Source organism: Alexandromys fortis, unplaced genomic scaffold (genome assembly GCF_014885135.2).
Source record: "Alexandromys fortis isolate MF-2015 unplaced genomic scaffold, M_Fortis_MF-2015_v1.1 scaffold_158, whole genome shotgun sequence".
Classification (NCBI taxonomy): Eukaryota; Metazoa; Chordata; class Mammalia; order Rodentia; family Cricetidae; genus Alexandromys; species Alexandromys fortis.
Genome location: NW_026068039.1, coordinates 3,381,862 through 3,399,013, shown reverse-complemented (window position 1 = coordinate 3,399,013; position 17,152 = coordinate 3,381,862). Strand labels below are relative to the sequence as shown.

Sequence of the window (17,152 nt, the reverse complement as noted above, 5' to 3'; positions counted from 1 at the left end):
TATATATATAAAATTAATAAGGCTGTGGTCCAGCTACTTCAGTGGAAGATCCAAAAATCCAGTAGCTGGCTCGGTCCAGAACTGGGTGTCTCAGGTGCTCTTCAGTATATGCTGGCATCCTGAAGAAGCAGTATCTAATGCCAGTGAAGGAATGAACTTGCCAGCAAGAGCAAGGACAAACAGGCAAAGAGCACAAGCTTCCTTCTTCTCTGCCCTTTATATAGGTGCCACCAGAAGATGTGACCCAGATTAAAGGTGGGTCTTCCCATCTCAAAAAGTCAGGATTAAAGGTGGAAATGATTCAGTTAAGAAAAATCCCTCACAGGTGTACCCAACCGCTTGGGTTTTAGTTAATTCAGATGCAATCACACTCACAGCCAAGATTAGCTATCATAAGATGTGGTAGAGAGCTTGCATGAGGACCTGGGTTCAAGCCACTCAGGAGAGGAGACTGAGTGTCAGGCCTGCCTTGCAGTCCTGGCATTTATTGTCCCAAGTCTCAGCCTATTTGCTTTGTGACCTTGGAGACATCACAAACCTCTGTTTCTTCATCCATAAAATTGAATGTAAAAATATTGACCTGCCTCATAGGGTTTTTATGTAGAATAACTGACCCAGATGATGGTAAAGCTTCTTTGTTAATGAGAAAGGACCAAAGTGCTTAGCAAGCACAAACTTGAGTTTTAGAAAATTGTTTGTCTGCTTGATATATTCCTCCCCCTCTCTTCCTCACTGAGTTTGCACCTTCTTTCCACAGCAGGGCTGAGGTCAGGGCATAGAGCCTCCTTGTGCAATCCTGCTCAAGGTACAGCAGTGTCCCAGCCCTATCACCTAGCCTCTGTTCATTCTAACTCCAGAGAACCAGGACAGGGCCTACCATAGATGGGCCATGACAAGGCCAGGCTGGACCTACCTAGAAAGGCAACAGGGGTATAGCTGTGTGAACACAGGAAGAACTAACATACACATTTCACCTAAGGTCTGGGAATGTAGAGCTATTATTTTGAGATATTTTCTCTCTCTGCACCTCCCCACAGTCATGCAATTAACTCATGCATTAGTTGAAGATTTAATTCTGGCTCCCATATCCAGGTAGCAGATCCATAGACTCAATAATGTTGGTTTCTTGCCCAGATCCTAGCTCTGAACTTACATGTGAAAGAAATGTAGCAGACATGTTGAGCAATACACATGTGCTAGCTCATTCTGCATTGTGTGAGGAATGTTTGGTGGTCCTTGAGTGAGTGGATAGAGTCTCACAAAACTAGAAATGAGTGAGAGGAAGGAAAGTGTGTTTCTGTTCTGTTAGTGTCTAGGTCAGCCCTCTATTCATAGCCTCCCAGGGTGGACTGCAAGCTCCCTGGTGACTAGTGGTCCTGTCTGCATGTGCCATGGAGAGCCAAAGTAGTGGCATGCCGCCCCATCTTTATCTGCTTCACAATTTCCTGTCTCAGCCCTTGGAATCTTGATCTTCAGTTATTTTCCTCTCTGCTCTTATGCCCTCGCAAGGCATTCTTTATTATTTCAGTCCTGAGAACATGAGCCTGTTGAAAGGAGAGCATGCTGTGAGGGAAACCTGCCTGGCGCTGGGTGGGAGCAGCAAGCAATGCTAAGAAATCTAGCAATGCTACACTATATAGCAGCTGGTCTCACACCCTGATGGTAGAAGTGTATGTCTGCACCTACAGAACTGAACATTCCTGAGACCCTGAAGTCCTGCTATAGGATCCGAGTCCTTGAGAGCCCATCTTGCATCTAGGTACCAGGTCATGTGAGAGGAGAGGCTCATCATAGCCCTTCCAGCAATAATCACAAGCACTGCAGATAAGTGTGAACAAGAGCCCAACTCACACTAAGTGTAAGGCTATGGCAGGCAGTCCCCTGCCAGTGAGCTGCAGGGTTCTCAGTACCTTATCTACAGTGCACTCCTTCAAAAAGCCCCGCCCCTCACACAGGCAGTGTGATTGGCAACTTGTACTGCACGCGTTTTAAGCCTGCACACAGTATGTGTAAGGGAAAGGAGAGGGAATGAATACATGCAGCACATTTGCGGGGAGTGCACAGTAGGATCAAGGACTGGTGACATTGGCGTTCGGGGGGGGGGGGCAGTTACTGATAGGCCTACAGTGGGTGTTCACTGCCTTAGAGTTTAACCCACCTTGCAGAAGTGGTGACTGCCCTGTAAAGCAGGATCAGGATCAGAGTGTGCAGCTTTGCTTGGGGTGCATATAGGGAAACCCTTCCCAAAGTGCCCTGGGTGCTAGGGATACCAAGAATTTGTCAAGAAGAAGAAACCTAAGCCGGAAGGGAATCATGGCAAAGCACAGGACATTCAGAATCACTGTGTGAGGACTCATTCCAGAGTCCTCTAGCTGTGGCTTGTGACTTATGGGTGTGCTGTACACATGGGATGCAGAGGGTGTGTAGTTGGGCTGTATGAAGAGTATTACTGAAGACTGGGGGATCCACCTTCTACAGGGTGCTTCCTAGGTGCCTGAGGATCTGAGGAGTATGACAGCCTACCCATATAAAGGGGCCCTTGGTTGACTGAAGGCCTTCCTGCCCCTGAGAGCTGTGGGTGAGGGTATAAAGGTCACAAGGAATAAGACTGGAGCCATGGAAGAAGCTGTGACACCCTTTCCTCCTCAGATCTGCTGTAGAGGGCTGACCCAGGGAGAGGCAGGGATTCAAGTACATTTAGGGTAGATGTTCTGTGAGTTAATAGTCTTCAGGACCCCGCCCCCATCACCCACTGCCTCCTAGGCCACCTCAGAGAAGGCTTGCATTTCCCTTTGATTGATCTGGGCTGCAGCTTTTGACACTGCTTCTCACTTTCTCTGCCCTCTGACCCTGTGGGTGGGGAGTTAATGATCTTTAAACAAACACTTGAGTTTGATACCCTGGTGAAAGGCTCTGAGTCCCAGTGCCACCAGCACAGCATTCGCCTTGTGTCCAGAAGGAAAAGTGTGGGTGCCTGCCTCTGGCCCCGGTGGCAGGGGTGTTTGTAACCAAATCATAAAAATCCAGGCTGATTCTGGTCCTCTCGCTGAGTTTTCTGAAATGGGTTTTGTGAACTCTGCTTTGTTCAACTGAAACTGTTTGATGGCATCTTGTGTTAGGGGCATAGGAGGAATGCCACCGTCTTGGGCTCTGTTTGTATCTGCTCCTGATTTGCAGACTGTGAAGGCAGAAGCCTGCTCTGTGTGGAGTCAAAAGTTACCTTTCAGAAACTGAGATAAGATCACATTGCCCCTTTAGGTAACTCCACATGATATGCATGGCGCCTAGGCCTTGACCTTTAGCCTGCAACTGCCCTCCTGCCTCTTTATTAACTGTTTAGCTTCACAGGAGACTCCATCTCTGGGCCTGGCCCTTACTGGTGCCTCTGCCTAGAGCTATCTTGCTCTGGATCTTCACAGGCCTCACTCAGGGGCTGCCTGGGCAGTGCTCCTCTCCCTGCCTGTGTAAAACCAGAGCCTTCCCCACCCTGGGCCATGCACCTACATTGTAGAATTGTGTTTTAGTAAATATCAATATACGTTTTCATGAATTAACTTATGCTATACAAAATAACAACTTATCTGCATGGCCTGTGTAGATAATTTTTCTTGTTTCTAGATATTAAGCTGTTTGAAACAGAGCTGATTCTGGTCCTTCCCCTGGAATAGAGCCTGGCACATGTTAGGCACAAGGAACATGTCAAATAACCAGAGGAAGACCCTTCTCAGGCAGACACAAGCTAGACAGTGGGGGTTTCATGGGTGAGGAAAGGCAGAAGAGCGGGCTACTCAGGAATTAGGGACAAGTCCTGCCCTCAGTCACAGACTCCATAACCTGTCATCTGACCTGAGTTTTCAAAGCAAATGGCACACTGGTAGGCTGAGGAACTAGGTGTCAAGGGCTATGCAGAGGGCTAAAATGCGCTGGAATGGCTGATGAAAAGGAGGGTGTAGATCCTGGATGAAGCAGCTTCCAAGGAACAGAGGGAACTGGAGTAACCACTGTTCTTGTGCTGGCACAGGGATGAGATTTGGAAAGTGGCCTTACCTGGGCCTTGGCTCTCTCTCTCTCTCTCTCTCTCTCTCTCTCTCTCTCTCTCTCTCTTTCTCTCTCTCTCTCTCTCTCTCTCTCTCTCTCTCTCTCTCTCTCTCTCTCTCTCTCTCTCTCTCTTTTTTTTTCTTCCTGGAACTCGCTCTGTAGACCAGGCTGGCTTCTAACTCACAGAGATCCACCTAACTCTGTCTCCTGAGTACTAGGATTAAAGATGCATGCTGCCACCAGGCCTTAACTCTTGGGGGTGCTGCTTTCTTTGCCCAAAGAGGTCTGACTAAACCCTGGCCTCCCTTCTACTGTTTGCCTAGACCCCTACTAGGACTGGGGATGGGTAGGCAGAATCACCCCAGCCCCAGCTTCAGGGCTTGTGATTTTACATGTTCTCCCTCTTGCTCCTGATCAGGTGGTGAAGAAAGTGAAGTCCATGCAGATGTTCCACACACCCGTCACCTCGGCCATGCAAGGAGATCGACTGGGCATCTGTGTCACCCAGTTTGACCCCAAGCTGCTGGAACGTGGGCTGGTGTGTGCACCTGAGTCTCTGCACACCATTCACGCAGCCCTCATCTCTGTGGAAAAGATCCCTTACTTTCGGGGGCCCCTGCAGACTAAAGCCAAGTTCCATATCACAGTGGGCCATGAGACAGTCATGGGTCGCATGCTGTTCTTTAGCCCTGCTCCCGACAGTTTTGACCTGGAGCCCAAACTTGATTTCTTCGACCTCTCCCGAGAATACCTCTTTCAAGAGCAGTATCTGTGCAAAGACTCCATGCCCACAGCCACAGAAGGTGGTGATGAGGTGGACATGAAAGCGGGCCACACCCCAGGGGGCCAGTGCCCCAGGCAACAATGGGCCCTAGTGGAGTTTGAGAAGCCAGTTACCTGCCCCCGACTATGCTTGGTGATTGGCTCCAGGTTGGATGCTGACATTCATACCAACACATGCCGGCTGGCCTTCCATGGTGTCTTGCTACAAGGACTGGAAGATAAGAACTACACAGAAAGCTTCCTGCCAGCACTGAGGGTATACAAGCTGAAACACAAACATGGTCTTGTAGAGCGGGTAAGCTCAACCCTTGGGTTCCTTCCTCTCCTTGCTCAGTACTAGGCCCAAGTGTGGGCTGGGACCAGAGTCAAAAGTCCTCAGGTTTTAAAGTAGATAGTTTAGGCCACAGTACAGGGCGGCCTGAGTGCTTCCCATCATGCCCTCACAGAGCTGGACTATAGCCAGAGCCTCCAGGTTAGCAGACTGGCCTCTCCCAAAGCCCCCTGCCTTTGCTGGACCCTGGGCTCCATGCAACTGGCTCCTGCCAGGCCCAGCCCAGATTCTCATGACTAGTAGGAGTACCTAGGCACAGTCCAGGTCTACTTTGCCTACAGGGTAGGAAAGGGCTAGTGGTTTCATAGATATAAGGAACAAGAGGAGAAAAGACCAGAAAAGTCACTGGCTTCCTGATCGCCTTGGGGTCACTATGACTAGACAAAGCTCTGGGATGCAGGCCAGTCATTGGAGTCTGTACAATGTGGTACCTTTCCTGAAGTTCTAGAGAATCCAGACCTAGAATGAAGGGCTCCTGAGGGTCCAGGCCTCACTATCATGTCTACCTGGCCCTCTGGCTATACCACAGGGCTTGGTAGCTGTGTATGGTCCCAGGGTGTAGCTAGGCTCCCACCAAATCAGCATGAAGGCAGCCCCTCCTCTCCATCTTGGTGCAGTGGCTAGTACAAAGCCTAACCCTTGTGTAGTACACACCTGTAGGATACAGGCACACACTTCTGGGACTCTTTTTCTAATTTGCGGGTATTCGCTAGCGTTCTCTGCCTTCCCTGCCTCTTCTGCTCGATCAGTCCCACAGCTAAGGACCTTGGCCTGGGTGAATTCCATCCACCTCAGCACAGCAGAGATGCTTCTGCAGATGTGGTGATAAAGTGCACGGAGCTGTTCATCCAGCTTGATTTATTAGTAGCATTATGGGGTGTAATTATTCTGTAGTAAAGTATCTATCAGAGAATAATGTCTTCTTGGTATGGCTCCAGATCTAATTGTTCTCCCTCAGGCCTGTCACTTCCCTTAGAGAATGGGAAGAACTAGTGAGGAGCAAGGAAACACATTGTTGAATTGACCCCGGCCTCCCAAGAACAACAGAAAGGGTCTGGAGACATGCTGATCTGTGTCCTGTCACTAGTCTAGGGCAGCCCAGGGCCACCAGCCTTTTCATACTTAGTCCAGGGAGGCATCAGACCATAGACTTGCAGTCACAGGATCAGATCCCACATAGGCAGTTGTGAGAGTCACAGGCTTCTCCAGCTACCAGGGATGACTGTTTGGTCTCAGTGGGCACATCCATCTGAATGTAGATAGTTCTGACCTCACAGGCATGAAGCATGCACCTTTACATTTGAGAACTGCTTTAAGAGGAAGCCAGAGTAGCATAGTTCCCAAATGCTCAGCAAGCTTGTTCTGAGGGGCAGCTATGTTATTCTAATGGAACTGAACCCAGAGGGATAGGGAAAAAGTGTGTGTGTGTGTACACATCAGGGGATCATTCATGTACCCCCAGTCCAAGAATGAAGGCCTGAAAGGTCTCTGGAAAGCGGGAGTCCATGTTGAACAGCTGAAAACTTGAGTCTTGTGTCTACAGCAATAGGGTAGTGATAGACATGCTGACTCAAGCTTGTTCACATGGGTAGTCTTTGCAAGGCAAAAATATATCCTGAACTCTCATTTTTGGCTGTGCTGGCTGACTTACAGACATTCCTAGGTGTGCTTCTGCCAAAAAAGTTTCTGGGTGGTCAGGTCATTTTACAAAGGTTAAATCTGATATCCTAGGCAGATCTCTATCCTATGCTCTGCAGCACTGGACAGAATTTGTGTCCTATAAACACTCAGTCAGCTTAGGTACCTGAGATATCCTGTGTTACTAGTGAAGAGACATCCTACCTTCATAGCTAGGTGTGAGTGAATACTTACCATCTGAGCATGGATGAAGGCATCTGGGCCTTCTGTCCCTGCGCTTGTAAAGGTGTCATCTTTCGTAGTCAGCTTTGTGGACTTCATATGTTATGTCAGTCCTTGGATACACAAGAAGGAGGCCTAGATCACCCTCACAGTAGAGGCTGAAATTGAAATAGAAGCAGGGTCAAACATATGTTAATCAAGGTCCTGCAGCCAGTGCTTGGCACCCAGGAGACGCTAACTTTGGGGGCACCCAGTCTCTGCTGTGCTTGCTCTACTGCCTATAGATGTGCCTGAATGCATGGGTGTTCTTCAGAGTAAGTAGAACCTAGACCCATCCTGAGCAACAGTTCTTACTCCAAATCTAGTCATCCTAAGTAAGATTATTTTTTTCTGGATACTTTTTTTTTTTCACCAGGTGCAGTCAAACACAATTTAACTAACTTACCATTAGTAAATAGCTCTCTTTGCTTGGCTAACAGATGAGCCACCCAGAAATTTTGATACCAGCTTCATTCCCATTTTTAATTATTTTGTATCTACAGTGATGGAATATACTATTTTAAATTTTCTCATTTTTCTAATCATTGCTTTTATATGAGTTAAGAATATTGTAATGTTAGGGTATGTTGAGTTAACATAAATAATTGCAAGCTCAGGGCTTTGCCAGTGGGGCTCAATAAGATGATACCCCACACCCCATTGAGCCTCCTCAGGTCACCCTTTCATCTGCTTCCATATGAGGGGTCTACACTACTAACAGAAATCACTAGCACTCCAAAGGCAGAGGCAGGAGAATCTCTGTGAGTTCAAGACAACCTAGTCTATATAGGGAGTTCCAGGGCAGCCTGAACTACATAGAAAAGTTTGCAAAGGTGAAATAAAGTATCATTCTCCATTAAAGCAGAGATTATATGACTTCCTTCCAAAGAGTACAGGATAGAAAGTAAAAGGTTGAGAAACTTTGCAAACCTGTCTCAAGAAAACAAAAACAAACAAATCTCTAGATAGGGAGGGTGGTGGGATGGACTGTCGGCCATCAGTGTTCCTGCAGTTGCAATCCCCTAATGCCTTGTTCAGTCTCCGCCTCAATTGCTTCCCTGCTAGTAAGGTCCAGAAACAACGGGGAACTGCACCTAAATATGGTTGTGTTCAAATAAAACTTTCCATTAGTGCACACTAAAGTTTAACTTTCACTTAGTTTTCATGTGTCATGAAATATTCTTTTTTAAAAAATGTTTTTCAGCTCATTAGGCAAAAAGCTATTCTTAACTCACAAGCCATCTAAGAGCAGGTCTAGGCAAAGTCTGACCCTCTGGTCAGTTTGCTGTTCCTTGTCTATGTGGTAAACAGCTCTTGCCAAGGCATGATCTTGCTGTGAGGGAATCCTGGTCACAGCTACAGCTGACCAGCTTTGCTTGCTCCACAGCCCCAGGAATTGGGCCATGGTGTAGAGGCTCACAGAGGTAAGGGCATCTGTAGTGTCACTCAGGAGGAGGAGAAAGGGAAGTCTGAAGGGCCAGAAGCTCTCTGGAGATGCTCCACAGGTCTGCCTATCTGACAGTAGGCTAGCACGTAGGGAGTGGGGGATCACTTAAAGGTGTACTGTTTGAGAGGAAAATACAAAATATGAATCAGATTTTGAGCACAGAGAAAGAATGAATGGAATGGAAGTGTTGGAAAAATGCTTATCCACAGAAGGAAAACCGAAATGAACTTGATAAACCAACAAAAATAAGAAAAACGGGAACAGTGCTAAAACATGATAACAAAGATACAGAAGACAGAATTAAGAAGTACTTACCATACCAAATAAATGCCAACTATAAAGACAAACTAATATATAGGATTAAAACACAAACTCTACTGACATGCCGTGTCTAAGAAGCAAGGATAAAAATAAAGAATGCCAGTAGCTAAGCAGAAAGACCGCATGAGTGGACAGTCACCTTTAACAGAGGAGGGCCAGGTACTGATATGAAGCAAAGTAACAGGCACAGTTACAGACCTGGACTAGATACATTAAAAGTAAAACCCAGCAGGAATCCAGGGAGATGGGGTGTGGATTTTCAGATGAAATGTCTGGCCTCCCTTAGGGCATATGTAAATAAAAATGTTATGTACATAATAGTGTAGATTTGTAAAGATCTGGCAGAAATTATGAGTTGCTAAGGGTATGTCACAGCTAAGCAGAACTGTTGGGCTTGTCCTCAACAGGCTGCTAGTGCATACAGATTTAGACACATAGCCAGAGGCCAGAAAAGTGGATCTTCCTGGGCCAGCAGGGACAAAAGCCCATGGATGGGGTGAAAAACTGAGAGTCAGGAGAGGGGGAGCGGAACTCCACTTATGGTGGAGCCAGCACAGAAGAGTACGACCTTTGAGCTCTGTCTTGAGCAGCTAAAGAGCAACTGGCCAGACATGGGAGAACATGGAAGGTTCTAGGAGCTGTTTCTGTGACACAAAGAGGCCAACCAGTGTCTGAGTCTGACCCTGAGCCACTGGGGAAGCCCTCAGCCAGACCACCCAGCCAGCATCCAGTGAACAGAGTCAGGGCTGGGTGGGCTTGGGAACAGAGCAGCTTTGGTTCCCAGGGCTGGAATCACCTCAGAGCCAGACCTACAGAAGCTGTCCTGTGGAGGAGGCCTCAGCCATTGTCTTGCCTGCCTTGCCACAGCCTATGACTCAAAGCTTCCTGACCCAGTTTATCGGGATCCCAAGAACTTCCAGGTTTGACAGAACCTGCTTCTTGGGTCCACATTTCTCCTCCCTAGCAGTTCTGCCTTCCTTGGCATCAAGAAAGAAGTGAGACAGGTAAGATTTGGTGCCCAGAAGCACCTACCTACGTGCCCAATGCATCCTAACTGTTGCTATACTCAGGACACCAACCCTCTGACTTCTAGCACCATCCTCTTGCCTCACTGTGGTTCTCAACATCTGGCAGCTCACACAGCCCCACACAACTAATGGTACACTGGAGAAAGGTTCTGCCAACTCTTAATACATGCTCTCTTTAAATCTAGAACCCATACAAGAGCCAGAGAACTGTGCACAGCACTAAAGTGGGCCCCAGGGTGTGGCAAGTGGATGAAGAACAGGAAACAAACATGGAAAGTGCTAGTACTTTGCCAGCCAGAAGGTGGCCCTTGTTAAGCCCTGTGCATCGTGACTGTGGCTCACATGAGCATTGCTCATGGCACACATCCCTGGGTCCAGGCTGAGTAGTGGCAAGAAGCTGCCCCCACTGTGGTGGGAGGGGGTCAGACCAGGCATACTGGCTACTACAGGTCTGGCCCCATGGCGCCAATCAGAAAGGCCTCAGGCTGGACTTGAGGAGCCTGAGGCATGGACCCAACCAAGTGTAAACATACAGACGCCACCAAGAGCACTGGCCAGCTTTGAAGTCTGACCAGCACCGCCTCAGGCTCCTGGCTCGTATAACTCCACTACTGATGGTTTGTTAAGTCTGCCCAAGGCTTAACAAGGGATCCTACCACCTGTTTCTTCCTGAGCAGGAGGAACAGCCCAGGCCTGGAGGTTCTGTACAGGTCATCTGCAGCACCCCAACCCCTGGAGGAAGTTGCTTCCTGTTCTTTCAGTCTGTCATGCTGTTCTTGTCGACAGGCTCCCAGCCAACAGGCTGGAGGCCAAGGACCCTTGGACACATGGGTCCTAGGAGACCGAGGTTAAGAAGGTCCACTGCAACTGAGTGCTCTAAGCACTAGCCCCAACCTCTGCCTGCCTTCCAGGGTCAGAGTCCGATCACTGAAGCCCAGCTCCACGTCTCAGCACTTTGGCGATTGCATTCATGTTCAGAAGTAGATGCAGGGTCAGGTGGCTGGAAACGGTAGAAAGCTAGTCTGGAAACTAGAACTGAATTGGGGCCCCAACTAGCATGGCTATGGCTTCTCTGTAAGAATACTGTGGTGGGGAGTTGAGAAGGCCAAGTGGCTGGCACATAGTGCTCTAAAATACTCATCTCCTTTTCCCCATGGAGGGCAGCTGGCGGGGAGTCATCACGTAGAACCTCTGTAGCTCCAACATAGGCTTTATCCAAGAGAGACTCAAGTGATGGCTGCACATATACAAAAGGTAAGGAATGTTCAGAGAGGAAGGAGGCCTGGCTTGAGGAAAACAACCTTACAAGCCTGAGAGCCTGTGGTGAGCAGAGCTGTATTGCTACCATCCCGGGCAGCCCAGGTCTCAGGTTTGGAGCCTCTGGAGCATATTTGATGAGGTGAGACCATCACAGGCTAACTTATTGTCCCGGGGTTGACACCGGGCATATGATCATGGTGTTCACTACTCACAGACTTTGGTGCCAGAAACCTGTCTCATCCCTGCAGCAGCCTTGAGAAGCAGAGAACTGTGTCTGGTTTTACAGAAGCAGAGCCTAAGGCACAGCAAGGTGAATTGGCTTGTCTGGGTGCTATCGTGGTGAGGCAAGAACCAGCCCCATCCCATGGGTTACCCTAGGGCCTCTGCTTTTCCACCAGGCCATGCTGCTGGGGAGGAGGAGGAAGAGGACAGTGTTTTCTGCCGACACGCAAAGAGCACACCATTATGGTTGTCGGTGTCAGTGACTTCAGGTGGACTGGAAGAGGTGACACCTGAATAGCAAGGAGCCCCTTGCTCCTGAGACTGCTGGTCCCTGTCTTCTCCCAGGATACTGTCCAGAGTGGAAGGGAGAAGTAGAGACTGGGGTACCCTGCTGACTATGAATGCTGAGTGTGATCCTGCCCTCCTTCCTGTCCAGAAGTTCTGACAACTGCATCTAGGGTTTCTAGGTATGTTAGATCACCTGCCCCACATGTCCCTCCATCCTCCACTTCAGCGTGACATTCACTAATGCAGAGTCTGTTCTAATGGTCATTCTGCTGTCAAGTCTGGTGTTCTGGCCAGTATCAGTGTCCTAACCCTAACAATATATGTTATGAAAATACTGGGGTTCAGAGAAGTCCCCTGCCTCAAGCCATGATGCCATAAGAGACAGGGCCAGAACTCAAGCAACTAGAGCCATTTCTCTTCTGGAGACAGGGGGTCTTCTCCCCTCACTCTAGTGGAGAACCTGGCTCAACTCTTTTCGTAGTGACTTCCCTTCCTGCATGGTAAACTAAGTTGAAGCTTCAGAACTTGGGCAATTCCCAAGCTTCATCCTGGGAACCAAGCCCTGGAAGAGAGACACATGTAATGACATAATTATGTGCACCAGCAGCCAAGTCCCTGCTCAAACGCTGGGGACAATGGGGACTCTCCTGGCATGGCAGCAAGAGCCTGGACGTGGATACACAGCTGTAACTGCTGAGGGAGCTTGATCCCTCCAGCAACCACTTGCGGGTAGATGAAGCAAATTACTCATGCAAGCAGTGAAAGTCCCCACTTGAGCTATTGTGACCGCTGGCCTGTGTTCAGCATTGTCCCCAGGAACAAGGCTACCATCAAACCCCACAGGCATTGCCTTCAGTTTGACATGGTGATTGATTCAGAACCCAAGCCCTCCAACTGCTCTGGCAGTGCTTTCCTTGTGGTGACTGGTGTCTGCTCTCTGTGGTCTCCTCTCACTGCAAGAGTCTGTGAATTGGACCACTGGGCTTCTTTGATGTGTTCTGGGTTGAGTGCCATACCATGGGCAGCTAGACCGGGCAATCTGAAAGGGTGCTAGTCTCTAGATCCCATTACGTTGCCAGTTCCACCTTCCATCCCTGCCTCCTCCCTCTAGAACACTTGTGGAAAGTAGAGTCCCTGACAATAGATAGGGACCATCTCCTCTACTGTGGCAGGGTTTTCCCTGAGCTGGGGCAAGCAGGGTTGGGGCGTCTCCGTCCCCCTGGGCTAGGCTTCCAGCACCACTGAGTCAGACAGTTAACATAGGCCCAAGACATCAGAGAAAACCATGCTGGACTCATTCACAGCAGAGACATTTCCCCTGCCCCTTGGGTCTTGTGAAAAGTAGACAGAACAACCCCCGCTTGATCTCTGAGCGGCATGAGAGGCACCCACCTGACAGTCTGTGGTGAAATGGACTTGATGGCTTCCTCTGCTCTCCAGCACTGTCCTCAGGAGTAAGCACACTCATAGTGCCACCCTAGGTCACCCTCAGTCTCCTGTGTCAGGCTGACACAATGCAAAGATCACTCAGTCTTTTGTGTAAAGTCTTTTATGACCACTCAGTTATGTTAAGTGATAATAAGAGCTGTAAGCAGGCATGGCCACCAGTGTCCAGGGAATGCACAGGAACCTGGGGGTTGAATTCAGTCTCCACCCTTCTTGGGCTTAATCTACACTTGGGAATGAAGACTCAGAGGACACAATGAACCTATTTGGTGCTAGTATGTCTCCTGGCCAGGCCATAAAACAAGAAACCAGGAATGACAGATACCCTTCTTTTGGATTTAAAATGCTTTTAGCTGCCACTCTTGTCATAGCAGATCTGAAGCCAGCCAGCAAGATAGAGCCCCTGGAGCCTCTGGTGAAGTCACAAAGGGCCCACTAGTCCCACACCTTTACCTCGATTCTTAAAACAACACTGTGGTCCTGGGCATGGTGTCACATGTCTTTAATACCAGCACTCAGGAGGCAAAAGAGAATCTGCAGGTGCTTATGGGTTGAATTTGTTATTGGTTTGGTCTCAGTAATGAACTTTTTGGGTGTGGGTTGTTTGTTTGTTTCCTGAATCAGGGTCTCACTATGTAGCTCTGGTTGTCCTGGAACTTGCTCTGTGGATCAGACTGGCCTTGAACTCACAGAGATTCACCTGCCTTAGCCTCCTGAGTGCTGGGATTAAAAACGTGTGACACCACTGCCTCGCCAAACTTTTAATTTTTTAAAGACAGGGTCTGACTAGTAGTATATAGCCTGGGCTGACCTTGAACTTTCTAAGCACCCCACATTCTCCTTGAACACATGATTATCCTTCTGTCTCAGCCTTCCTGAGATCTGGAATCACAGGCACATGCCACCAGGCCCTACTGTTGATGCTTTTTAAAAGATGCTTTCAAAGTGAGCTATGAACTCTTAGTCCAAGGACTACCTTTCTTATTTCTTGGACAAAGTGATGCTGGAGGGAGTCTGAGTCTCAGGTGTATCTGTCCCAGTGAGCGTCGGCATCCTGGTCAGTATAGGAGGGAGCTATATCATGCCGGCTGCTGGTCTGCGTTTCAGCATAGACTTTGCAAAGGGCCTGGCAGGCCTGGGCCAGATCCCTGTGTGCTGCTCCTCCAGTCTGACTCCTTAGGTAGGATGAAGTCTCTTTGTAACAGTTCTGACTGTCCTGGAACTCTTTTTGTAGACCAGGCTGGCCTCGAACTCAAAGATCCACCTGCCTCTGCCTCCCAAGTGCTGGGATTAAAGGTGTGTGCCACCACCACCTGGATAGGCGCAGCTTTCCTAAAGCCTGATCAGTGGAACTTCCTGGATACCAATGAGCAGAAGGCTAGCACTGCTGGCTCAGAGAGCCAAGTAGGTAGACCCACCCTTAAGAGCAGGGGCTGCCCTGGGGGAGCTTGCTGGAGCTATCTCGGAGGAAAAGGAGGAATTGCTGTGTGGGAAAGAGGCTTTTGAGTTACAGAGGGCTGCACAAGTGGAGACTGTAATTCTTATCATTGTTTGTATCCAATTCATCAATCACCAGGAGAGAAGGAATGCGGTCCCTTTTATCTACTGCTATGAATCAAGGAGAATAGGATATGCTTTTCCAAAGGTTTTTAGGGTAAATGAGACAGTTTCTACTTTTCAAAACAATCCATCTAATGTGCTTGGCCAGATCCAGGCATCTTTAGTAGCAGTGAGATGTTTCTGCATCTTAGCAGGAGACAGTCCAGTGGCCCAGGGCATATACCTCAGAAGGAATCAGCCACTCGAAGTGACTGGAAGAGACTGTATTCTGCTTGTGGCTATCAAGAAAGACTAGGTGTGCCTGCTTAGAGTGGAAGACAAATAATTACCTGTTTATTTTAATTTTTTGTTTTGGTTTGGTTTTGGTTTTTTGGGGTGTGTATTCAAGACAAGGTTTCCTTGTGTAGCCCTGACTATCCTAGAACTTGCTCTGTAGAACATACTAGCCTAAAATTCACAGGGATCTGCCTGCCTCTGCCTCCCATGGTGAGATTAAAGGCGTGTAGCACCACCACCTAGCTTAATTTTTAATTTTAAACAGATTAATTCATTCATTTCAAAGATCAGAATGTAGGAAAGATATATAGTGGAAAATTCAGGCACTCCATGCCCTGCCCCTGAGGCAGCAGCTTCTTCTGATTTCATGTACCCCCTCTTGCACACAGCTTTGCTGATGCCAACGCAGTGCCCTCTGTCCTTCATACCTTTTCCTCTTTGTGGTCAGTGTGGCCAGTGGGAGCCTTGCACCATTTTTCTGCATGTAGGCTGGGACTTGGATTGATCCAAGGCCTGTGTTACTAGACAGTAGTAGTGAGTAGCCTGTATGCTGTCATTTCCCACCTGGATAGGCATATCTAAAGGACATTTTCCCAGAAGCAGCATGCATACTGAGAGATCTGTGAATGCATTTTCTATAGCAGTTGCCAGAATGAGGAGCACTTCCTATAGTAGGGTCTGACTTAGAGGCTGAGTACAGCATCTGCAGAGTGGGTTGGAGAGGACAAAACCAGCCAGGTAGAGGAGGAGTCTCACTTCCAGCTGTGATGACAAGATTCTGGCAGGCTAGGTACAAATACAGCCAGGCTGTGCCCACCTCATACACAATGATGTAAACAGAGTAAACAGGTGGGCACAGCACTTTACCACCCCAGAGCCAGTTCTCCGCATGCACTACTAATGCCTCCTCTCCTATGTGGGGACAGGTAATGGATGACTACAGTGTGATTGGACGCTCCCTGTTCAAAAAGGAGACCAACATCCAGCTCTTTGTGGGGCTTAAGGTGCAGCTGTCCACAGGGGAGCAGGGCGTCATCGACAGTGCCTTCGGCCAGAGTGGCAAGTTCAAGATCCACATTCCTGGTGAGTGCAATTGCATCTGTGCAGAGTGTGGGAGAAGTGGCCGGCCTGCACACACTCAGGACAGCATTGCTCGTGAGTCTTAGCTTCTGGCTAAGAAGCCAGCATGAGCCCTGAGAGGGTCTGGATGGGGAAAGGTCAGGCATGGTTGAATATTATCCCACTGTTTACTGTTTTGGACATATCTCAGCCTCCTTGTGAAGTAGGTATTGATCTTACAGAAAGCTCAGAGGAGGAGGGAAGGGAGAGCCTGACAGAGCTGGCACAGCACCATGTTTCCCAGTAGTTTCAAGCAAATTTGTAGAGACCATAGGCCTAGGGCCATATGCATAGCTGGGTCAGGGTATACCTGCTTCTAGATGTGGAACCTCTGTTTCTTCCATGTAGTCATCCCTTAGGTCATGTGTGTATTTATATGAACTGCATTTTATTGAAGCCAACTGTGTATCAGGCCAGTGCTTGGTACTAGAGGGATGGAGGTTGTTGTGAGCTTTTAAATGTACATAGACAGTGTAAGACAAGTGCACAGGCCTGAGCTGGGGTATGCAAGGTGTGGGAGGAGTGGCCATCCAAGGTGGGGGTACACTGGTATGGGAGTTGATGCAAGTGTAAGATAGGGGTGTTTGAGAGCTGCAGGTCTGAGGGTCCTGAGTGGGAGAGATCTGAGGGTGTGGTGGGGTCATTACTGGGTGTGTGAGGGCTGCACGTCTGAGGTGATGTACTAAGTATACATGGGCTGGAGGTCATTGCCCGGAGTATACTGGGAGGTTGAACAGGTAGTACACAGGTTACAGGCAGTAACCTTATGGCACCCGAGGCACTGAGGGCTCTGTTTGTAGTAAGTAATACATTATGATCCTCAGACTTTTACCCCCATATACTTTGTATTGTGAATTTTCAGCTGAACAAAGTTGAAGTATTTACAGGGACCCATCTCTGATAGCACACAGAATTCATATAGCTCTCTGTAATTTTTTTGGCTAAATCAGCCCTGATTCAGGCCAGGAAATAGGGCTCATTGGCCACACCTCAGGTAAGGCTAGGAGACCCAGAGGCCACAGATAACATTCCCCTCTCACAAAGGAAGCAGCTCTCTCTCTCTCTCTCTCTCTCTCTCTCTCTCTCTCTCTCTCTCTCTCTCTCCCCCCCCCCCCCCCCCCCCCCCCCCCCCCC

At 48.7% G+C, this 17,152-nt stretch overlaps 1 protein-coding gene across 3 annotated transcripts in view; it reads left to right on the top strand.

Moving 5' to 3' along the window:
* Eefsec (eukaryotic elongation factor, selenocysteine-tRNA specific) overlaps nt 1–17,152 on the top strand; it is a 219,852-nt gene that overhangs the window by 178,995 nt on the left and 23,705 nt on the right. For 2 of the 3 annotated variants that reach the window (XM_050165426.1, XM_050165425.1), the window contains 2 exons: nt 4,457–5,116; nt 15,826–15,982. In XM_050165426.1, the coding sequence (XP_050021383.1) occupies nt 4,457–5,116; nt 15,826–15,982 (817 nt within the window). The remainder of the gene's footprint in view (nt 1–4,456; nt 5,117–15,825; nt 15,983–17,152) is intronic. The other variant, XM_050165427.1, reaches the window with a different exon arrangement.